We start from the raw sequence: 24,733 nt of genomic DNA on the forward strand, positions 1-24,733 counted from the left end.
TAGGCACACCTGTTGCACTTAGGGATTAACAATGAGGATAACTAACAAGTGATGGGTAGACTGCTTGACTTACTCTCAGATACTGGCAATCAGTGTGGGAGGCTATTCAGTCCACAGTTTGTGTCAACTATGCAACCACAGTCACAGATCTGCCCTAAGTAAAGCAGTCTTGGTCCTGCTCCAATATAGGGCAGTCCAGTTCAATCCAAATTGTCCCAGGTTGCATCCAGGCAGGGTTACAACTAATCGCAGATTTGTTTCGCCCTACTTAGGCCTGGTCAGTAAGGAATAGTTCGAGTCCTGTGGCACATGGAGACTTTGATGATTTCTTGGGGCACATTCCAGTCTCTGTTGTTTCCCACAATGCCATTCTAGTCAGAGACTTGCCATGTGCAGGTCATGCTTGATCCATTCACTAGTTAATTTATTCATAACCTTGTTATTTTGTTTGCAGTAAATGCCCTAAGTGCAACAGGAAGGCCCAGTCAAGGGACCTGTGCTCAACAGAATCCACAGACCTACCACCGCAATACCATCATGGGGCCCTGCTTATGGACACCTGTCCACATCCATGTTTTTTTCAACTTAATTGCTTGTCTTTGTCTCTGTAACTAACTTACATCCCTCAACCTGCTCATAATCCATTCCCATTCTTGTGACCAACCAAAAATTTTTGGTACCTACTGGGTCTCACATGCAAGGCATTTCATGAGCAAGGGAAAAGGTGACCATACAGATCACAACTAAAAATTTACACAGGAGGACTACCAAATGTAGGATACAGGAAATGTGCCTTTTCCTGTGGGTTAAATGATTGGTGGAGCTTATTTTGGACACACAATAAGCAGAGTTCCCCGATTCTGGTAATGCTTCTTTTTTGTAATATGTTAATAAGACTTATGTGAAAAAAATACCAATATTGCCCTTTAGGTTATTCTAATCATTGAATCTTCGACTGAGGAAAAAGTGTGGCTGAACATGCTTCCTTATTTCGTTGATGTAAGCCTAAAAAACTGCAAGAAATACATTAAATATCATTAAATTCAACTTTGAAAGTATCCTGAAAATTCAATACAAGAAGAAAGTAATTTCCTAAATATTAGTAAAGAATCAACAATAATGTGAAAATTAAAACGGGACTCTGTAAATATATACATTATACTGTACAAGAACCTAAGGTCAGACGTACAAATATCTGGTTGCAAACTGCAACCAGTAAAGAGTTTTAAGAACCAACCTATGCACTAATAGGTCAGTTCTTAAAAATCTGATTTGTCAAGGGTCAGAATCCAACAGACCATATGAATACTTAGAAGTAAAGCCGCAAATTAAGGTCAGCAGACTTCCATGCATGTAACTATTTTTTTTAGTAAAGTTAACTAAAAAAAAAAAGACATATAACCCATTTTCCTTTAAAGAAACAGGTGCATTCAAAAAGAAAAGTTTACTTTTTTTTGGCTGATTACATGATTAAGAGTTGCAGTGGTCCACTGAACCACGGCCTGTGGCCCAATACACCTTTCTTTTACATTCACAGGGGTGCGGAATTTAACAAAACTTTTCCTTGTCCATGGGAGAGGCTACATCATAAATCTACTTGACATGTAAAAGAAAATCCACTTGTCCCTTTGGTGTCAATTAGTGCAGAGGCAAATTATGGCAGCAATTTCATTATATATGAGCTTTGATAATAGCCTCTCTGATTATCCCAGGGCTCCTACTATAGTTTGGTTTAAATACTAGCAATTTCTTTCTTTTGCCACTATTCTACAGATCACATTCTGGGCCTGGAAGAAGTGGTGATCAATAGTTTTCAGAGTTGGAATGTCCCTTTGAATCTGAGCAAACCTACCAACTTGACTGCTTTAGCTCTTCTGTGAACTTTGCCCATACTGATAAAGGTTGGAAATTCACTCCTGACAAGAGCAGAAGTAAAATTTCTTCCAGGGTTGGGGAAAAAAGTGGATGGATGAAAGTGAACTTGAAAACGCTCAACAGATATTCGCATGATCAAATCTACGCATGCATATTTGCTTGTGCTAAAATACAGTTCACAAGTATTTTCTGGGAGTATGATTTCCTGGCCTACTTCTGTAAATTCACAAAAGCCATAAATCTGCTCTAATGCAAGGACATATACTATGAGTGCACTTTTGTGACTTTCTTTAAGAATTGGGCCCCTAATTAGGTCTGAGGTTAACCAAGACCTTTTCTTTTTATTACAATTCTGTCTATCTATCTATCTATCTATCTATCTATCTATCTATCTATCTATCTATCTATCTATCTATCTATCTATCTATCTATCAGTCGATCGGCTGGTATCACTGTGAGTGACAGCATTCTGCTCCTTCACAAGGAGCATATCTGCACACAAAGTAGTTTTGTTCAGAGCCAGGGACTACTGAGCACTGTCTGCTTTTTGAGACCAAAAACATTTTTTTTCTTGTTGCCAATGTTTGGAATAATGGCGCAGGCCTGGAATCTCCCACAACAATAAAGTTTTACAAAAATCATGTCAAAACAAAACACACAGTTACAAAGCGAAGACCCTGACCACCAATGTCTGACATATTGGCTTTAACAATGCTTGTTTATTTTCATGTGTAGGAAAATGGCTCCCTGTTGCAGTTACCCCCCACTTTTAGCCTGATATTGATGCTGAATTGACTTGAGAGTGTGCTGGGATCCTGCTAACCAGGCCCCAGCACCAGTGTTCTTTCACTAAAAATGTACCTTTGTTTCTACAATTGGCACACAGATAAGTCCCTTGTAAAAGGTACCAGTGGTACCAAGGGACCTGTGACCAGGGGAGGTCCCTAAGGACTGCGGCATGTGTTGTGCCACCCTAAGGGAATCCTCATCTAACACATGCACACGGCCATTGCAGATTGTGTGTGTTGGTGGGGAGAAAAAGGCAAAGTCGACATGGCATCCCCCTCACAATGCCATGCACACAAAATACTGCCTGTGGCATAGGTAAGTCACCCCTCTAGCAGGCCTTACAGCCCTAAGGCAGGGTGCACTATACCACAGGTGAAGACATAGCTGCATGAGCAATAAGCCCCTATAGTGTCTAAGTCAATTCTTAGACATTTTAAGTACAGTATGGCCATATTAAGTATATGGTCTGGGAATTTTTCAAAACGAACTCCACAGTTCCATAATGGCTACACTGAACAATGGGAAGTTTGGTATCAAACTTCGCAGAATAATAAACCCACACTGATGCCAGTGCTGGATTTATAAAAATTAAAAAAATGCACACAGAGGGCATCTTAGAGATGCCCCCTGTATTTTACCCAATCCTTCAGTGCAGGACTAACTAGTCAGTGCCAGTCTGCCACTGAGATGAATTTCTGACCCCCTGGGTGAGAGCCTTTGTGCTCTCTAGGGCCAGAAACAAAGCCTGAACTGGGTGGAGGTGCTTCACATCTCCCCGCTGCAGGAAGTGAAACACTAGCAGTGAGCCTCAAACGCTCAGGTTTTGTGTTACAATGCCCCAGGGCACTCCAGCTAGTGGAGATGCCTGCCCCCCAGACACAGTCCCCACTTTTGGCGGCAAGTCCGGAGGAGATAATGAGAAAAACAAAGAGGAGTCACCCACCAGTCAGGACAGACCCTAAGGTGCCCTGAGCTGAGGTGACCCCTGCCTTCATCCCTCTTGTTATGGAGGATTCCCCCCAATAGGATTAGGGATGTGCCCCCCTCCCCACAGGGAGGAGGCACAAAGAGGGTGGTAGCCACCCTCCAGGACAGTAGCCATTGGCTACTGCCCTCCGACCTGAACACACCCCTAAATTGAGTATTTTGGGGCAACCCTGTACCCAGGAAAGGAGATTCCTGCAACCTGAAGAAAGAAGGACTGCTGACCTGAAAGCCCTGCAGAGATGACGGAGACGACAGCTGACTTGGCCCCAGCCCTACTGGTCTGTCTCCAGACTCAAAGAACCTGCACAATAACGCTTCCAGCGGGACCAGCGACCTCTGCGGACTCAGAGGATTGACCTGCACCTAAAGGACCAAGAATCTCCTGAGGACAGCGGCTCTGTCCAGAAACAACAACAAAGAAACCAACTTTAAAGAGACTCCAACTTCCCGCCAGAAGCAAGAGTCTTCCCACTCAGCACCAGACGCCCGGCTCGAGTTCAGGACAACCAACACCGCAGAGAGGACTCCCAGGTGACTCCAATGACGTGGACACCCAGAGTCGACCTCCCTGCACCCCAACAGCGACGTCTGCAGAGAGGATCCAGAGGCTCCCCCTGACCGTGACTGCCTGGTAACAAAGGAACCCGACGCCTCAACAAGCACTGCAACCGCAGCCCCCAGGACCGAGAAACCACCTACCAGTGCAAGAGTGACCAGCAGGAGGCCCTCATCCTAGCCCTGTTGGTGGCTGGCCCAAGAAGCCCCCCTGTGCCCTGCCTTCATCGCCAGAGTGACCCCGGGGTCCCTCCATTGTTTTCTATGACAAACCTGACACCTACTTTGCACACTGCACCCTGCCGCCCCTGTGCCGCTGAGGGTGTGTTTTGTGTGCCTGTGTGTGGGTCCCCCAGTGCTCTACAAAAAAACCCTGGTTTGCTCCCAGAGGACACAGGTATACCTGCTAGCAGACTGGAACCGGAGCACCCCTGTTCTCCATAGGCACCTATGTTATTTGGGCCCTCATTTGACCTCTGCATCTGACCGGCCCTGTGTTGCTGGTGCTGAGGGTTTGGGGTTGCCTTGAACCCCCAACGGTGGGCTGCCTATGCCCAGGAGACTGAACTTGTAAGTGCTTTACTTACCTGAGAAACTAACCAATACTTACCTCCCCAGGAGCTGTTGATTTTTGCACTGTGTCCACTTTTAAAAAAGCTTATTGCCATTTTTACTAAAACTGTCTGTACTACTGTTTTAAATCAAAGTTCTATGTGTGAAGTACCTTACAATTTATGCACTTAACTAAAATTTGAATTTTGTGGTTCTAAAATAAATTAAGAAAAGAATATTTTTCAATATAAAAATCTATTGGCCTGGAGTTAAGTCTCTGAGTGTGTGTTCTCATGTATTACCTGTGTGTGTACAACAAATGCTTAACACTACCCTCTGATAAGCCTACTGCTCGACCACACTAACACAAAATAGAGCATTGGTATTATCTAATTTTGTCACTACCAATCTCTAAGGGGAACCCTTGTATTCTGTGCACACTATCTTTCACTTTGAGATACTATATACAGAGGCAACTTCCTACATCATGTTTCTCTTAATCTTGTTAAAAAGGTTACACTGATTTTCCAGTATGAATATTTTAGTATGCATCAGCACATATTACTAAATTACCCTTCAAAGAAATGGTACCTAAAATTCACAGTAGTTTAGCAAAATCTTTGTTTCCTAGTTGCAATTATTTGTGAATATTGAATTTTGAAAGCAAAGAATCAAACTTGTTTTCAAGCTTCTTTAAATATTTGCATCTGGTTACAGAGCATTCTGGGCACATTATATGCAGCTTCGGATTGTTAGACGTTACAAACGTCCATGCACATTTTTATAATGGAACCACTCTCAGTAATGCCTTTGAGCTTATATTTCTTTAGAGCGCTGACCATAAATAAAAACTTGAACAGCATCGACATATAGACAGAAATATTATCTTAACTGCAGACAATGCCCTTCCCTGATCCCTAATGTGGTACTGTAAACAGGCAGCCAACGGCTTTGTGCTGCAAGGGGTTGGACCTATTTGTCCTAAAGACAAAATAAACATGAAAATGTGTTGGCCTTGACCTCAAACATTATGTCTTGGGTGCCAGGCTACAGGAATTCCACACCCCTGATTGACAAGTATGAAGGGGTCCCAACAGACCCCTTCCCATTTGCATACACATTACTACTTTCTTTGAGGTGTTGGCAATATATACATTTTTTACGGTCGGGCTTAAGTCAGAAAACATCAATAACCCAGATACTCATTAGATTTCTGGAAGGGGTACCTTTAACAAGACCCTTGTAGACACCAAATCGGTATTCTTTCAGAATCTAAATATAAGAAGGGAGACAAAGGTTTCTGAGTCCTAAAATGGGATTAGTACATTTGTCACAAATGTCAAACTGGAGCCCTTGGGATCATCATAATGGTTTGCAAATCTGGCCGCTAATCACTGAAATGAACAAGGCAAAAAGTCAATCTGAACATACCAAAGTTAGCTAATTCCTACAGAACTTTATGACCATAAAATAAAAGTGTGATTCTTCCTATTTATACTTGGACAGTAGGAGGTTGATACAAATAAAGCTGCTATGATTCATCACATTTTCATGGTCTTAAATCACACCTGCTGATATTTGTCCCGATCGTCAATGTATCCCATGATGATGCCAAGGCTTTTGATCACTGCTTCTCGCACCATATCTGCCTTATCATCCATCAGCATCTGCTGCAACATGGAGAGAACCAGGGAGCTTCGAATCTCTCTCTGCAAGGAAGAATAACGGTTTGAAAGAGTGCTTACCTCAGCTACTTTACAGTAATAAAATATAGAATACAGGTTTGGAGTAGCACTGGGACTTAGAAACGTGATGCAGGCAACTTAATTTACGTGGCCATACATTTATTTTCTGTCTTAACCAACATTCACATTTCATTTAAACCATTTTCCCACTGTACAAAATATATTGTTATAAAAGAGCTGAAGTGAGCCCCTCAGTTAGGGGTAAAATGTGTAATTTATTCGGGAAATTATTAGTGCTCCTCATTTACAGCCAGAGAATATGGAAAACTTACTTACCCGTTCTAGTAATTCTATCAAATGATCTCCTATCCAAATTAATATGCATTTGATCTCTTCTCTGCAGACAAAACCCACCCACGAACGCCTCCAAGGAGGCTGCAACAAAAAAAAAAAACATCCTCACACAACAATATTTTATGTCACTAAATTCTGGGGAAGCAGGAGGTATAACTAGCTGGCCAAGTGACTCCAGACACCCTTCTTGCCCCCCAAAATCACTTTGAATGGTCAGTTGTAACTTATCTGTCAGGCAGAAGAGTGGCTGCGACATGGTAATGCGAGGAGCAGCAAAGTTAGCATTGATTTGTTCTGTTCTCTGTTCAAAGGCTTTGTGCTATTATTAGCAGTGAAAGGGTAAGCTGCGAGAAACAAAGCTGCAAAACTAAGTGGGTGATGGTCTGGCACCACCACATACACTGCTCAGAGGCCCTGAGGCTGGAGCATTCCACTCCTCTAGATGACGCCTGGTGACCAGACTTGGATTTCTATGGGGCCCTGGCGTCTCTGAGCTCGCTCTGCCTCACTCTAAGGGCAGAGTTGCTGAGTGGTGCTTTGTGCTTCCACTGCTGAATCGAATAGTGTGCAAGCTGGATCTGAGATTGGGTGGTGCTCGCATGGTTAACCATCTGACAGATGAAAGTAGGGAGTCCTCAGAAAATCTATGAAGTAGACCACATATCATAAAACTGACTCCCTGCTCCCATCCTAGGTGTGCAATGTATGCTTGGTGGCCTGGAGGTCTAATCATGGGAAGGTCTGGGACTGACAGTGTTGGAGTAAGTTTTCGAGAAGTTCACAGGTAAAAAACACTTTGTGTGTCCAGACCACAGGTTGACATGGTGGAGATGAAGGTAGACAGGGTGAGTATGCACTAATAGGTTGGTAGACATTGGGAAACTGTGGGTAGCAAACTCAGACCAACCCTCAAGTACATTGACGCTTCAGGCTATTCGCAGCTCACTTGACCATAAACCTAGCCTGTTTTATAAGCAGGGCAGCTTGTTGATATAAGATTGGACTCTATAGCACCAGGGAAACCTGGAAAGTTTAAATGAAAAACGACCAGAAGATACTGTGCAAAGCAACAAAAGATCAAACAGATGTTCAGACCAATTGGGGGGTGGGATGGTGTGAAGGGTGGGGGTTCAAGAAATCTTTGTGGTGCAATGCTGGTTTTAGGCACTCATTTCAATTGTTAATTCTGTCGCTGTTTATAAGCAACATACCTTTTGATGGATACTTGGAAAAAAAAAAAAAAGAATAATCTCTGTGCCAAGATATAATTCAATTAAATCAACCAATGTATCTGGATGTTTATCATTCATACCTTAGTTGCGAAGTGAAAATCTGTAAGTCTTTACACTGTGGCCTAAATTTGGCGGTTGGGTTACAGAGACATGCCTGATTTTAACTTATTTTTTGTAAAACTACACCTAACTAACCCACAATTAATTCCTGCTGATCGTTCAGCCACTTGGCCCCACTCACAAAAGAGGTAATTTAAGGTACTTATGAAATCAAGAAGTATGTTCAGATGCAGACTTAACTGTGGCTGACACAGAGTTCAGAATTTCTTATACATTGAACGTAAGGTATCAAAATTAGCTATCTGATTAAATATGTCATCATATCAGGTACCATTGGACATTCCCATTTGGCAATGAATTTGACTACTGACTAAAATCCCATTATTTCTCAGAAATGTATAAAGAGGCCCAATTATTAGGACTGCAAATTCAAATGGAGAAAGACAGAAACACAGTAGGAGGTGCACTGGGAAATGAATTGAAATAACAAAGAAATTCCGCAATGGAAAACTCACAAAAAATGACCTTCATAAACACTAACAATATTTTAGTCACAAATTATTTCCATTGTTATTGCGTTCCTCCGCTACAAATGAAGAAAAAACCCACAATGGGGCCATATTTTTTAACAAGTCAACGGGATTTCAAGCAAGAGATTACAAATCAAAGACGATAACTCCTGGTGACAAGGCTAATTCAGGGTAGATGTATTACAATTGCCACTGTTTACACACTATATATGGGCCACAAATAATTTCTCACTTCATTTCTCAATGCACTAGGACAGTGCTTCTTACACTCTTGAGTTCTGAGGACCCACGCTGAATCATTACTGGAATCCGGGAACCCCCAACATAGTCACTGGAAGCTGGGGACCCCTGCCGAATATTTCCATTATTTTAACAGCAAAACAATACAAAAGAATAACAAAAAAGCAAGCTCCCTTAATCACATGCTCAAATATTGAGATATTATGTATATAATCAAATACAGAAAAAGAGTTCACATTTTCAATTTTGCTTCTTTTTTTTTATATGTACTTTATTCGATTTAATGTATTTTTTATAATATTATTTATTTTTGTAAAACAGTGATGGATCCCCTGAGTAGGCTTCATGGACATTCAGGGGTCCTCGGACCACATGTTAATAACCACTGCACTATTGAGTTTTACGGCGGGGGATAACATTTTGATGGGGGACTTCAATGAGGCCTGCGAGGTTCACAATGATCAATCACATAACTCATCAACGTCGTTGTTGTTTTGTAAAATATTTATTTGCTTTTTTCCTTAAAATCCCATAAAGGGGAATTATGCATTCAGTACAATAACTTCACACAGTTCCCTCTCAACCAACGTTTCTTGGTACCTAGTATCTTTACTTGGATCAAGTCCAGAATGATCCAGCCCTTCCGACTGCCCCCCAGCCCCTCCCACCCTGCTGTTCACCTGGTATCTTCTCCATAGTTGAGCCATGTGTCCCATATTTCATTCATATTTCAGGGACACCCCCCTGCTTTGTAAATAGTCTTCAGTTCTTAGGCACCAGTCCATCCGTATTTATGGCCCAGTATGCCACTTAAGGTTAATTTAGGGCAGCCCATAGATGAACTATATCTCTCTTGTCTACCACTAGAGCGATGTCACTCCACACTTGAGTGTTTTTGGGTAACGATTGTTCCATCCAGATGCCCAGATGTGAAGCTTATTTCCTTCCCAGTAACATCCTCCAACTCCTGTCATATACTAGACCAGAAGGGTTTGATAATTGGACATTCCCATATCGTATGCAGTAAAGTTCCTTGGGTGACCGAATTCTCTCACACATGCTGCTCTTTTTATTTTGCCCATGTGCTTCAGTCTGTGTGCTTCTAGTGGAATATGCCCTATGAAAGATTGAGTTGTACCAGTTTGAATCCTGTCCATATAGCTACAACTTTGAAAGTACCTATATGTCTCTCCCCAATCTGGGTCCTCCAGGACTTCCAAGTCCTGCTCCCACCACTCTCGTATGTCAGTGAGGGGCCACCCCATGTGTTACAAGCGTTCTGTAGATTTGCAAGATTGCCTGAGCGGCGGTGAGAGCATCTGAAATTATAACGGGGTTTCCTCGACTCATTTCTCTCACAAACACACACACACACGAAGAAAAACAACTTGTAACACTCCGAGCCCAACACTAGATGGCAGGATAATGCACAGCTGTGTATCTATATATGGAAAATGTCACTTACCCATTGTACATCTGTTCGTGGCATGAGACGCTGCAGATTCACATGCTGTGCATTATCCTGCCATCTAGTGTTGGGCTCGGAGTGTTACAAGTTGTTTTTCTTCAAAGAAGTCTTTTCGAGTCACAAGACCGAGGGACTCCTCCCTTTCGGCTCCATTGCGCATGGGCGTGGACTCCATCTTAGATTGTTTTCCCCACAGAGGGTGAGGTAGGAGTTGTGAATATACTAAATGTGCCCATGCAATGGAGTAGGTATGTATGTACATAATGTGTATTAAAATAATATTTATTTACAAATTTACAGTTTTCATCCAATTTATAACGGCTACAGGCTCCCGGGGAGGTAGGAGGGCGCATGTGAATCTGCAGCGTCTTATGTCACGAACAGATGTACACTGGGTAAGTGACATTTTCTGTTCGATGGCATGTGTAGCTGCAGATACACATGCTGTGCATAGACTAATAAGCAGTAATCTCCCCAAAAGCAGTGGCTTAGCCTGTAGGAGTTGAAGTTGTATGAAATAATGTTCTTAATACAGCCTGTCCTACTGTGGCTTGTTGTGTTGTTAACACATCTACACAGTAGTGCTTCATGAATGTATGAGGTGTAGACCAGGTGGCTGCCTTACAAATTTCTGTCATAGGTATATTTCCCAGAAAATCCATTGTGGTGCCTTTTTTCCTAGTGGAATGTGCTCTTGGTGTAATAGGTAGATCTCTTTTTGCTTTAATATAGCAAGTTAGAATACATTTAACAATCCATCTAGCAATGCCTTGTTTGGATATAGGATTACCTGCATGAGGTTTTTGGAAGGCTACGAACAATTGTTTTGTTTTACTAAATTGTTTTGTTCTGTCAATGTAATACATTAGTGCTCTTTTTATGTCTAATGTATGTAAGGCTCTTTCGGCTACTGAGTCTGGTTGTGGAAAGAAGACTGGGAGTTCCACTGCTTGGTTTAGGTGGAATGGTGATATAACCTTTGGTAGGAATTTGGGATTTGTACGGAGAACCACTTTATGTTTATGTATTTGTATAAAGGGTTCTTGTATAGTAAATGCTTGTATCTCACTTACTCTTCTAAGTGATGTGATAGCTATTAGAAAGGCTACTTTCCAAGTTAAGTATTGCATTTCACAATAGTGCATGGGTTCAAATGGTGGTCCCATGAGTCGTGTTAATAAAATATTAAGGTTCCACAAAGGTACTGGTGGTGTTCTCGGGGGTATGATTCTTTTTAATCCCTCCATAAATGCTTTGATGACTGGGATTCTAAAAAGCGATGTTGAATGTGTAATCTGCAGGTAGGCAGATATTGCTGTGAAATGTATTTTAATTGAAGAGAATGCTAGCTTAGACTTTTGTAAGTGTAATAAGTAGCTTACAATGTCCTTTGCGGAAGCATGTAGTGGTTGAATTTGATTATTGTGGCAGTAATAAACAAATCTTTTCCATTTGTTTGTGTAACAATGTCTTGTAGTAGGTTTTCTAGCTTGTTTAATGACCTCCATACCTTCTTGTGTAAGGTCTAAGTGTCCAAATTCTAAGACTTCAGGAGCCAGATTGCTAGATTGAGCGATGCTGGATTCGGGTGTCTGATCTGTTGTTTGTGTTGAGTTAATAGATCTGGCCTGTTTGGTAATTTGATGTGAGGTACTACAGATAGGTCCAGCAGTGTTGTGTACCACGGTTGGCGAGCCCAGGTTGGTGCTATGAGAATTAGTTTGAGTCTGTTTTGACTTAGTTTGTTTACCAGATAAGGAATGAGTGGGAGGGGGGAAAAGCGTTAGCAAATATCCCTGATCAACTGATCTATAACGCATTGCCCTTGGATTGAGGGTGTTGGATTGAACCTGGACGCGAAGTTTTGGCATTTTGCGTTTTCTTTTGTTGCGAATGGGTCTATTTTTGGTGTCCCCCATCGTAGGAAGTAATCCTGTAGGATATGGGGATGAATTTCCCATTCGTGTGTTTGCTGGTGATCTCGACTGAGATTGTCAGCCAACTGGTTCTGAATGCCTGGGATGTATTGTGCTATTAGGCGAATGTGATTGTGAATTGCCCAATGCCAAATTTTTTGGGCTAAGAGACACAGTTGTGACGAGTGTGTCCCTCCTTGTTTGTTGAGATAATACATTGTTGTCATGTTGTCGGTTTTGACAAGAATGTGTTTGTGGGCTATTAGTGGTTGAAATGCTTTTAATGCTAGAAACACTGCCAACAGTTCTAAATGATTTATGTGGAGTTGTTTTTGTTGATTGTCCCATTGTCCCTGTATGCTGTGCTTGTTGAGGTGTGCTCCCCACCCCATCATGGAAGCATCTGTCGTGATCACATCTTGAGGCACTGGGTCCTGGAATGGCCGCCCTTTGTTTAAATTTATAGGGTTCCACCCTTGAAGCGAGAAGTGTGTCTGGCGGTCTATCAACACTAGATCTTGGAGTTGACCCTGTGCTTGTGTCCATTGTTTTGCTAGGCACTGTTGTAAGGGCCGCATGTGTAATCTCGCGTTTGGGACAATGGCTATGCATGAAGACATCATGCCTAGAAGTTTCATTACAAACCTTACTTGGTAGTGTTGGTTTGGCTGTATGTTTGATGTTATATTTTGGAACGCTTGTACCCTTTGTGGACTTGGAGTGGCAATCGCTTTTTGTGTGTTGAGTGTTGCTCCCAAGTATTGTTGTATTTGGGATGGCTGCAGATGTGATTTATGGTAATTTATAGAAAATCCTACTTTGTGTAGAGTTTCTATAACGTATTGCATGTAAAGAAGACACTGTTGTTGAGTGCTGGTTTTTATTAGCCAGTCATCTAAATATGGGAATACGTGCATGTGCTGTCTCCTTATGTGAGCGGCTACTACTGCAAGGCATTTTGTGAATACCCTTGGGGCTGTTGTTATCCCGAACGGTAACACTTTGAATTGATAGTGCACGCCGTATATTACAAACCTTAAGTATTTTCTGTGGGAAGGATGTATGGGTATGTGAAAGTAGGCATCCTTGAGATCTAACGTTGACATGAAGTCCTCTTTTTTTAGTAAGGGAACCACGTCTTGAAGTGTTACCATGTGGAAGTGATCTGACTTGATGAAGAGATTCAGTGTTCTGAGGTCTAATATAGGTCTTAACGTTTTGTCCTTTTTTGGAATTAGGAAATATAGTGAGTAGACACCTGTTCCTTTCTGATGTTTGGGTACTAACTCTATTGCTTGTTTCTGTAATAATGCTTGGACCTCTAGTTGTAATAGGTCTAAGTGTTGTTTGGACATATTGTGTGCCCTTGAGGGCACATCTGGCAGGAAATTTATGAATTCTATGCAATAACCATGTTGGATAATGGCTAGGACCCATGTGTCCGTAGTTATTTGTGTCCAGTTTTGGTAGTATGTGGTAAGTCTCCCCCCCACTGGTGTTAAGTGTTGGGGTTTTGTGACATTGAAGTCACGGTTTGGTTTGACTTGTCTTAGGTGTTTGGAATTTTCCCCTTCCTCTTGGGAATTGTTCACCTCTGTATGAGCCACGAAACCCTCCTCTCTGGTATTGTCCCAGATAGGTAGGTCTGGTTTGTGAGGTGGAAGGCTCTGGTGTTTGCATTCGAAACCCCCTCTAAACTGTGGCTTTCTAAATGTGCCTCTGCTCTGTGGGGAGTAGAGCGCGGCCATGGCTTTGGCCGTGTCCGTGTCCTTCTTTAATTTTTCAATTGCGGTGTCCACTTCCGGCCCAAACAATTGTTCCTGGTTAAAAGGCATTTTTAACACAGCTTGTTGGATTTCTGGTTTGAATCCCGAGCTTCGTAACCATGCATGCCTGCGAATGGTTACCGCAGTGTTGACTGTTCGTGCTGCTGTGTCTGCCGAGTCTAATGCGGACCTTATTTGGTGGTTGGATATTGCTTGTCCTTCTTCCACAACCTGTTGGGCACAATTTTGGTGTTCTTTGGGCAAGTGCTGTATAATGTGTTGCATCTCGTCCCAGTGTGCCCTGTCGTAGCGAGCCAGCAGGGCTTGTGAGTTTGCGATCCGCCATTGATTCGCTGCCTGTGCTGCCACACATTTGCCCGCTGCATCAAACTTCCTACTCTCTTTGTCAGGCGGTGGAGCGTCTCCTGACGATTGAGAGTTTGCCCTCTTTCTTGCTGCTCCTACAACCACCGAGTCTGGTGTAAGTTGCTGTGTTATAAACACAGGGTCCGTTGGGGGAGGCTTGTATTTTTTCTCCACCCTAGGCGTGATAGCCCTCCCTTTAACTGGGTCTTGGAAGACCTGTTTTGCGTGCTTGAGCATGCCCGGGAGCATTGGCAGACTCTGGTAGGAAGTGTCGTGGATGCCAAGGTGTTGAATAGGTAATCATCCGCTATTGGCTCTGAATGCATTGCTACATTGTGGAACGTAGCTGCCCTTAATAGTACCTGCGTATATGCAGTACTGTCCTCTGGAGGTGACGGCCTTGTTGGGTAACAATCTGGGCTGTTGTCTGATACTGGAGCATCATATAAGTCCCATGCATCCGGATCATCCTGTGTCATCCCTGTATGCGTAGGTGACTGCAATGGAGGTGTTGTTACCGGGTACAGCTGTGGTGAGTGTAGTGGGGAAGGTTGTGGCGAAAACCTTGGTGGTGGGGTTTTATCTCTTGCCACCTTCGCCTTCGGCTGCATTTCTGACTCATGAAATGCCAGCTTTCGTTTGGTTTTGATTGGAGGAAGAGTTTGTATTTTTCCAGTCTCTTTCTGGATATGCAACCTCCTTTGCGTATGGTCTGGTTCCCCCATACTTATTTCCTGCTCACATCTGTGTTTTTCATGCATTTGGCTGGAAAGTCCTTGCTCTTCTGTGTAAGAGCTTCTTTTCGGCTCTGAAGCCGCTTTTTTCAGTACAGATGCTTCCGATAAAGTCTTTTTCGGTTCCGACGTTACTTTTCTCACCTTGGGTGAGTCGAACTCTCGGTGCCGAGATCGTTCGGAGCCTGAATCTCGACCGGAGTCGGATGTCTTCGGCAATTGTTTGGCCATTTTCGGTGCCGATGTTTGGTCACCTTCTTTTCGATGGGTTAAACCATGGCCTGCTGGCGGTGGCATCCCCTTGGCCTTAACAATCTTTGTGTGAGTCTTGGACGGGGCAGTTTTACTCACTGTTTTCTGCATCGTCGTGGGTCGCTCACTTTCAGAATCGTCTGAGCCCATCCCCTAGATGGAAATTCTTTCCTCCTCTTCGACGTCGAGTTGTTTTCTCTCAGTGTCGACACCATTTGTAGTCTTCTGGCTCTTCGATCACGTAGGGTCTTTTTAGATCGAAACGCCCGACAGGCCCCACAAGTATCCTCCCTGTGTTCTGGTGATAGACACAGATTACAGACCAAGTGTTGGTCTGTATAAGGATACTTAGAGTGGCACTTCGGACAGAAGCGGAAGGGGATCCGGTCCATTAGTTTCGTCGATGGATGCGGTCGGGCCGACCAGGCCCCGCTGAAGAGCGGAAGCCCCGAAGGGCCGCTGGAGCGCTTCTACTATCGGTGTTGATACGCTAACACTAAACCGGTACCGAGCGCTAATAATACCGTCGAATTTTCGATATTTAGCTAACTTTCCCGATTCGAAATACGGAGCGAAGAGGAACACGTCCGAACCCGATGGCGGAAAGAAAACAATCTAAGATGGAGTCGACGCCCATGCGCAATGGAGCCGAAAGGGAGGAGTCCCTCGGTCTCGTGACTCGAAAAGACTTCTTCGAAGAAAAACAACTTGGAACACTCCGAGCCCAACACTAGATGGCAGGATAATGCACAGCATGTGTATCTGCAGCTACACATGCCATCAAACATATACATATATATATATATATGGAAAATGTCACTTACCCAGTGTACATCTGTTCGTGGCAATAGTCGCTGCAGATTCACATGCTGTGCACATCCCGCCATCTGGTGTTGGGCTCGGAGTGTTACAAGTTGTTTTTCTTCGAAGAAGTCTTTTCGAGTCACGAGACCGAGGGACTCCTCCCATTTTGACTCCATTACGCATGGATAGATAGATAGATATCTCAGTTTGGAAATTGAAACGACAGCCGAGGTGGCCATGGTTCGCTAGTAGCTGAGAGTGCCATGGGGGTTTCCACAGTCACCTTAGTTATCCAACCCAGTTTTCTGTTGACTGTCCTCCATATCCACAGTATTATCTCCGTGGGCACTGGGTAGGGTCCTCCGTCTGTTTGTCAAAAGGCAGGCCACATATCCCTTTTCCACCATCACTTTTCAGTTTGAGAGCAGTGCAGGTTCCTGTTGTGTCGGGAAGGACCATTCATTTACTGTGAGCAGTTCAGCCACCCAGCAATAGAACAAAAAAATTAGCAAAGGCGATACCACCCTTGTTTGGTGCCCCGATAAGCCTTTGGAGCGCTACCCTTAGTGGACCCCCATCCCACAGGAGTTGTCTTGTCACACCATCAACTGTCTGGAAGAAAGTATCGGGCACTGCGTATGGCAAGTTTTGCAATATGTACAGGAATTAGGCAAGGATATCATTTTAAACAATGCCCGTAAGTGACAAAGGAAGCCATCACCAATGGCCTGCGTCCTCTTTGCATTCCTCTAGGATTGGTTCCAGACTGGCACTGTGGAACTGGGTCTGGTCTTTGGTGATAAAAATTCCTAAGTATTTTAACCCCTCCGGGGACCACAAGAAAAGAGATCTCCTAGTGTCTTGGGGGCTTTCATTTTGTGACCGAGAAGAGGATTAATGTGTGCCAGTTGATCTGAAGATCCTTTAAATTCCCAAATATCGATATAATATCTGGCAGATGGATAATTTAACTTTCTGGGTCTGCCAGGTAAAGGAGGAGGTCATTCGCAAACAGGGAGATTCTGTCTTCCCACTCTCCGTCCCAGTGTATGCCCTGTGCTTGCCCCTAATCCAGCATTACACAGGCTACACTGCCATGGCAAACAGGAGAGCAGATTGGGGAGTAGCCTTGTGCATTCTTCTTATGTATAACAACCTCCCAGGACAGAACTCCAGTAACCTGGCTCTAGCTATTTGGTCTGTATAAGAGGTAAATCCACACCCAGAACCTGGACCAAATCCCATCTTTGCCAAGTCGGCACACATGTAGGGCCAACTCAAGGGAGTCGAACACTTTTTCCATGTCAAGTGATAGTATGATTGCAGGCTTGGCCATATGCTTGCACCTGGTCACACTTCCAAACAGTCTTCTGAGGTTGTGTCTTGTGGCCTGATCAGGCATGAGGGCCAATCAATCGAGCAATATCATTTGGTCAATTACGCTCCCCAGTCGAGACACTAATATTTTCTGCCAAAACCCTCGCCTCAAAATTGAGCAAGGGGATCGGCCTGTAGGATCCACAATCGTCCAGCGGTCTGCCCCTGTTATGTATCAGGACCTCCTCAACATCATGATGCCTAAAGAAGTTAAAATGACCATAAACACTTCAGTTTATGCAATGCATGGCGAGAGCAGCAACCAAATAAATGATACTTTTTTCACACACTGTCACAGGAGACCCGATTATGCCCCTTTAAAAGTTACTTCACATTGAGGCAAAGGTGGAGGGGGTACCAAGAGGGTCCCAGGGAAAATAGATTTTCCACACTGACATACTGAGAGATAGGGTGCTCAAAGAAGAATTGAGATCACATACTGTAGAAATCCTCCAACTAAACTGACAAAGACGAATTGTTTGAAGTTGCTATAAAGGGCAGGCGTATAGAAATGTTCCTGCTATGAAAACATTGGAAAAATAGAGAGACCACCCTCTTAGAGGCAGAATTACACTCAGAAGAGTAAAACAAAGAAAACCCTACTAGGCTCCTCTAGAGAAAAGTAATGCTGATCAGGTGAAAACTGAATGTTATAACAAATTAGGCAGAACTGGCCCTTTGCAGTAAAATAAACATTTATGACCAAGAAAATAAGAACACACCTAGCAAGATAATCGCAGCAGAAAAAAAAACAATGACAACCTAACTCTAACATCTGGCTGTATAGTATCCTCGGAAGAGAAGGTATTGGAAGTATTTCAATAATTCTTCCTTAAGTCCTATTTGAAAGTTATAATATCCAATGAAAACAAGGCCAGTATTTTGACATGATTGATTTCCCCAAACTTTCACTTGGCTAATGTGAAACCTCAGATTCCCCCCATTACCAGAGAAGAGGTAAATCTTATGATCAGAGTGTTTTTAATAATATATCTTAAGAAAGCAAAATATGAGTGAAGCCATCATTTCTTTGATTCTTAAACCTAGGATAGATTCTGAGCAATGCACAATGTACACACTGAGATTGCTGCTAAATGTTGATGCTAAAACCTACATGTTACAATTATGGTAGACTGGAAGCCCTAATACACCCAAATCTAAGATCAGTAATCAGGGGCAGACAGACACATGATAACGTGCATAATACAGTTCACCTGGTTGAGTAATAAGAAGATTCTGGCTGTCTTGATGTTTCTATGCACTGAAAAAGCACTTAGCAATGTGGGCTGCCTCTTCCTCATTAAAGCCCTACACAAATTTGGATTCGGACCAGCCTGTATCTCAGTGGTGATGGCCAGCAACCAATCTCCTACTTCCACAGTACTAGTGAATGACTGTACGTTTTGATACTTTTCCCTGGAAAAAGGGGCACAAGATGCTCAGGAACAGAAGAGGAAGAAAAGGTGAGATGGGGGTTGGAGCCTGAAGGAAAGGAAGGGTGTAGCCTCTTTCTACTATATGCAGGACCAACTGGTCCGATGTTATGACCTTCCAACCTGGCAGATTGGAGAGGACTTGTCATCTCACAGGCTCCAGGTGTGCTTGTGAAGAGATTTAGTACTGCTTTCCTGGCAGGGCTGGAAAGGGGGTGGGGGTAGGGTATGACCCTAACCTCTGCCTCTACCTTTATACTGGCAGACTCTAGTTCACTTTTCAGTTGCCGAAAGCAGAAGCCCGTAGAGAATCCCCAATAGCAACGAAACTGTGTGTAGCCTTTTTGGGGTTGAGGCTGTTGCAGACTAAGACAGTGGGTTGATGCCTTTGCCGGCCTTGAATCTTTCCAGGGCTGCCGCAGTTTCACTTCCGAATAGACATCTGCTGTTAAAGGGGAGGTCTTTGAGATTAGCCTGCACATCATTTAAAAAGCCCGAAATTTATTTAAGCCAGGCATGACATCTCATGGAGACAGCAATGCCAAACACTCCTGATAATATGTTGTGAGGTGTTCTAGCTTTCCATCAGTACCTACTGGAAATGGGCACAGATGTCCTCCGGAACATGTAGCATAACCAGTGTAGGGAGCTGGCTATTTAAGTGGTATGTAAATACCGTGTTAAGGGTCCATGGATTCCCCATTGAGTTGACAGGGCTTACTATGCAATACCAAAGTGCTCTATTTAGGGGTAGTGTGGCCGAGCAGCCTTAGGCTTAACACAGAGGACTGCAGGACATCCACAAATACATACAACAGTTAATAAATTAGAGACTAGACTCAAGAAGGGGATCCATACTAATTTATGAAAATTACAGGTACCTTTATATATGCTTAGGCATCAGAGAAAAATCTTTCAGGTAAGTATGTTTTTAAATAGGAATTCTTTTCACTTTAAAAGGTGGACACTGCAACTTCTGAGTTCTGCAATGTAATCCTATGGGAGGAAGAACAAGTTCTGCAAACAGGTTCGGTACAGTGACTTACAAGACCAATGGGGTTAAGGTGAGTAGTAGCCACCTTCCAAGCCAGTACCCATAATGAACCATCAGTGGCATAGGGGCAGCCAGGTGCAGAGGGCAAAACAGCGTTGGGTGCTCATGCATTGCTATGGAGATAGGTCACTTCATAAAGAGGCTGCAGGCTAGGACTGGACGTCCTGTTTAGGTGAGCCACAGAGTGGGCTCAGGTCTTGAGATGCTTGGGAACATAGGGACACCAGTGGTCCTCTTCTCCTCGGTCTGGGGCATCCGGGTGCAGAAGGTTCTTGGAGCGTCAGATGTTTGTCACTGGTGGTGGAGGGGGAGCCCCACAGAACAGGCTGCAGGTGGGGGAAATCGGGAACCATTCCGGGTGTACCAACAAAAGGGCTCAAGTCTCACGATCCTGGGGGACGTAGAGACACCAGTGGTCCTTTTATCCTAAATTTGGAGAATCCAGGTGCAACCGTCGGGTTGCCGTCAACGGAGGTCGCAATAGGGAAACCCACAATGGACTTTGTCTCTGGAGAGGCTGGGGACCATATTGGCACCACTGGCCTTCAACATGGGTTGTGAAGCTCAGGTGCAGTGGTGCTGTCCGGTGACAGTTTTGGCGGTCCAAAGACCTCTTCAGCGGTTCTTGGGTCCCTGCAAGGATGCAGGGGAGCAGTTCCACTACTCCACAGAAGTTCCTTGGGCTGGGGTGAAGGTTGGCAGTCTTCCCGGGGTTTTGGAAGTTTCAGCAGCTGGAGGACGAGGTGTCTTTCTCAAAATTGTCGAACTCCACAGGCAGCCTGGCAGGGTTGGCACAGAGTCCATCACGGATCTTCAATCCTTGCCTTTCACGTTTCTGAAGTGTTCTCCTGCTTCAAGTCAGCAGGGATCTGCTTCTCTGGTGCCAGGGGCTCCCCTAAATACTGAGTTTAGGAGCATTAGGTGTGTGTAGGGTAGTGGCCAATGGGCTACTGACCCTTGGGGTAACTAGGGCCCCTTTATGACCACTGCCTGTGGGAAGTGGGCATAACCCTGTCCCAGAATTCTTAAGTACGCCATCACAAAGATGCCTACTTCTGAAAAATCGTGTTCACCTCCCAGTAGCCCACCTTATGCATGGTACTAGTCTGTGGATGACACGCCCCCCTGGCTAGCTAATGTTTCCACCTGTCCCAGGTGCCGAATGGGCTCTGGATGGGAGCGGCTTCCTCTACTGTGAGAGGAGCCAGATTCACAACTCAAAGGCAGCAGTCCTTTGAGGCTTGCTGCCTTAGGAAGGCTAATCAGCATGTCATCCTGTGGGAGGGGTATTACACCCTCTTCCCGGACATGCTTTTGTTCTGGGCCTCCTGAGAGTAGAATGCTGTCTCCCTAGGGAGTCCAGAACACTGTCCTGGGTGGCACGCTGGCACAAACTGGTAAGCAACCCCACCAGAGGCTGGTAGGGCTTTAGGGGGCACTACTAAGGTGCCCTCTGGATGCATGTATTGGTAAATCCAACAGTGGCATCAGTGTGGGTTCACCAATAAGAGATGTTTGATACCAAGCATCCCTATCTTCAGTGAAGCCATCATGTAGCAGTGGAGCACGTATTGACCAGTGTCAAGAACGTGCATTTAAAATAGCTTTTCTAGTCACTTACTATGTCTGAGAATTGACAAAAGCAGGGGCATATCTACTTGTGCAGATATGCCCTCACATGTGATATCATGCATTCTGCCTTACGGCCGTAAGGGCTGCTCGAGTGGTGACTTACATATATTGCACGTCATGTTAGGGGACATGGCACACAGGATGTGCACCATGTTGTGTTTTCACTTTTGTCTGCGTCAAGACACTCAGCCTGCAATGGCAGTCTGTCATGGTCTAGGTGAGGGGCCCCTTAGAGTGGCACAATTCGTACTGAAGCCCTTATGGACCTTCTTTAGCACATCAGGCCCTAGGCACTGGGGGTATCATTTAGTAGGGACTTACAGAGGGTTCTAAAGGATTTGCCAATTGGGGAAAACAACTGTGCAGTTTTGGAGAAAGAGCTCTGGCACTGTGGACCTGGTTAGCAGGAACCCATTGCACTTTCAAACTCACATCATGTACTAGGCAAAAAGTGAGGGGTACCAGGTCAAAAAGAGGCACTTTCCTACAACCATCTTGGTCATGCCCAGAGGGTTTGGGGAGCCAAGAGACAAATGGCATTTAAGGGCTCCAGCTCCATACTTCCAGGCAAAAAGATTTTTAATTTCCATGCTTTAAGGCTTTTGGATTCCCTGTCTGGGGGACCTGTGGGTAACATGCATCACAACTACTTTGAGGAACATAATGCTTGAATTACCATACTCTCTGGAGATGGAGGTGTTAACAGTTAAGGAATGCCTCTAGGAGCAAGGTGATAACGCCTGGCTAAGAGCCTGTTGACAGCCGGTGCTGAGGGTGGTTTCTTCCATGCTTAGAGCACAGCCTCTGCTCTTCATTGAAAGGCAGTAAAGGTTCTGAAGAAGAGGTGGAGTGTAGCAGTACCTCTGTGAGGACATTTATTTTTACATCCACAGAAGGTAGTTGTAGGTTTATGCCTCTAGCCGCCTTCTTGACCACCAAACTGAATGACTCGTAGTAACTAAACACTGAGTACTTATTAAGGCATTCATGGGATACCAACTAACGCTTCTTCTTATGAATGGTATGATGAGGAATGTTACAAGCTGAATGAAGCCTTCATGGAGATGCTGAGGAAAAAGAATAAGGCCAAGGGGAGTAAACATAAGTTATAGGACGGAAGAAGATTTTACAAATACCTTATTAGATATAATAAACAAAACCAGTATAACACAATATGGCAGGCTCTCCAGGCAACAATCAACCACAAAAATGTAAAAACGTACTGGGAAACTGCTTTGGGGATGTGAATTGCCCACTAAAAATCTTGAAGTTAACATAAACCCTGAAAGGTGGTTCAAGCACTTCTCCTTGCTATATCAAAAGTCTATTGAAGTAAACAACACAATGAAAGACTGGTTGGAAGAGCAAAAAAAAAAAAGGACAAGCAAACAGCAAAATCCATGATCCACAGCGGCAACGTGCAGGAGATACTTTTAGCCAGACAGAAGTAGCTGAAGCCATTCAAAGTCAAAAATCTGGCAAAGCACCATTCCCTGATAAAAGTACAATCGATGTGATCAAAAACAAGCAGTATCTGTGGATTGGACCCTTAACAGCACTATTTAACATTTAACACCATAATAAACTCTTGACCTGGTTCCAGACTCAAGGATGTCCTCCATAATAGTGCTGATTCGCCTAAAAGGGAGGTGAGATGATCCCTCCAACTATTGGCCAATTTCTCTATTAGATGGAGCTGGGAAAATCTTTGGGAAATTGCTACTGTTGCAACTTGAGACTTGGATGGAGGAGAACCATATTCCACCTAATCTTCAGGCCGACTTCCGAAAATGCCAAAGTATAATAGACCAGATTCCGAGGCTGTATATTATTTGCACAAATAATGTGGCTTTGTGCATTTCCCCACTCTTCAGGTTCTTTATAGACCTTAAAACAGCAGTCGATTCTGTAGAATGCTCAGTTCTTTGGAGACTTCCCAAGCAACTATTTGAGCCTTCTAAAGTGGCAATAACTCAAGATACAAATATGGTACAAAAGAAGAATGCTCTGAGAAGTTTGAAATAAATACAGGTGTCAGGCAGGGCTGTTTACTTATCTCAACATTATTTAATAATTTCATCAATGTTATCTTGCTGTCTCTCAGCAATCTTTATCTTGACGTTTCAAAACTGGGGAAGAAGCCTATTCCGATCTTGCTGTTCATAGATGGTGCAGTAATATTAGCGTGCACGGAAAAGTCAATGCATCCCCTCTGGAAAGCTCCAAGTTATTCTGCAAAGAATAGAAGCCGACAACACAGATAACAGAAAAAACGAAATATACAACAATTAATCCTAAATGAAAGCTACTGTTGACGTTCATGAATTACGGCCAACGTTTTGGGCAAGTCAGAACTATTTAGGCATACGATTGGATGATCATCCGCACTGGAAAGCTCGTTTGGTAATGTCAAAAACAGCTCTGACAAACATTCTGGTGCAGTACTATATTTAGCGACCTCATGAGGCAAGAGAATAATAAAACCAGCATTGACTGCTTTTAAGTCAAAAGCACAAGTGGCTTTTGGTCCTGAACTATGGAGCTTTATGAAAGTTCAGGGTCTCCAAACGTTGGAAAATGCTTTCCTGCAACACACATTACATCCAGGTCCTGGTACACCAATGACAGCACAAAGAGCAGAGCTGCGGTTGACCAGACTGAAGTATCTCATTGCATACCACCCCATAAAATACTGGGTGCGAGTTTAGTCCAATTCAGCCCTTGCCACATATGGAAAGGTCTTGCAGGAACTGGGACAAGGCAAGAACTACCAAAGCCTACCCCGGTTCAAGCATGCCAAATACATCTTCATTTCCATTGGTTGCATAAAGCAAATGGAACAGACCGGAACAGATTAAGAAAGCAACTCTAGAATTGGTGAAAAACAAATATTGGACATGCATGTGGTACAAGCAAGAAGTCAGGAAAATCATACTTTTGACCAACTACTTGAGGGCGTTGAGAGACCATTACAGCACATTTTTTTACTTCATCAAAGCATGCATAGGTATTGGCTTACTACTGGCCCCATAATTCAAGGTCAAATTTAATTGGCTTGTTAACAAAATTCTA

The 24,733-nt window shown here is 43.8% G+C and overlaps 1 protein-coding gene across 6 annotated transcripts in view; it reads right to left on the reverse strand.

The window, feature by feature from the left end:
- The window catches only part of RELCH (RAB11 binding and LisH domain, coiled-coil and HEAT repeat containing), a 1,006,576-nt gene that overhangs the window by 488,739 nt on the left and 493,104 nt on the right, over window positions 1-24,733 (reverse strand). For all 6 annotated transcript variants that reach the window (XM_069219494.1, XM_069219496.1, XM_069219495.1 and 3 more), the window contains one exon: window positions 6,327-6,467. In XM_069219494.1, coding sequence (XP_069075595.1) covers window positions 6,327-6,467 — 141 coding nt within the window. The remainder of the gene's footprint in view (window positions 1-6,326; window positions 6,468-24,733) is intronic.

The sequence above is a fragment of the Pleurodeles waltl genome, chromosome 2_2, assembly GCF_031143425.1.
Source record: "Pleurodeles waltl isolate 20211129_DDA chromosome 2_2, aPleWal1.hap1.20221129, whole genome shotgun sequence".
Classification (NCBI taxonomy): Eukaryota; Metazoa; Chordata; class Amphibia; order Caudata; family Salamandridae; genus Pleurodeles; species Pleurodeles waltl.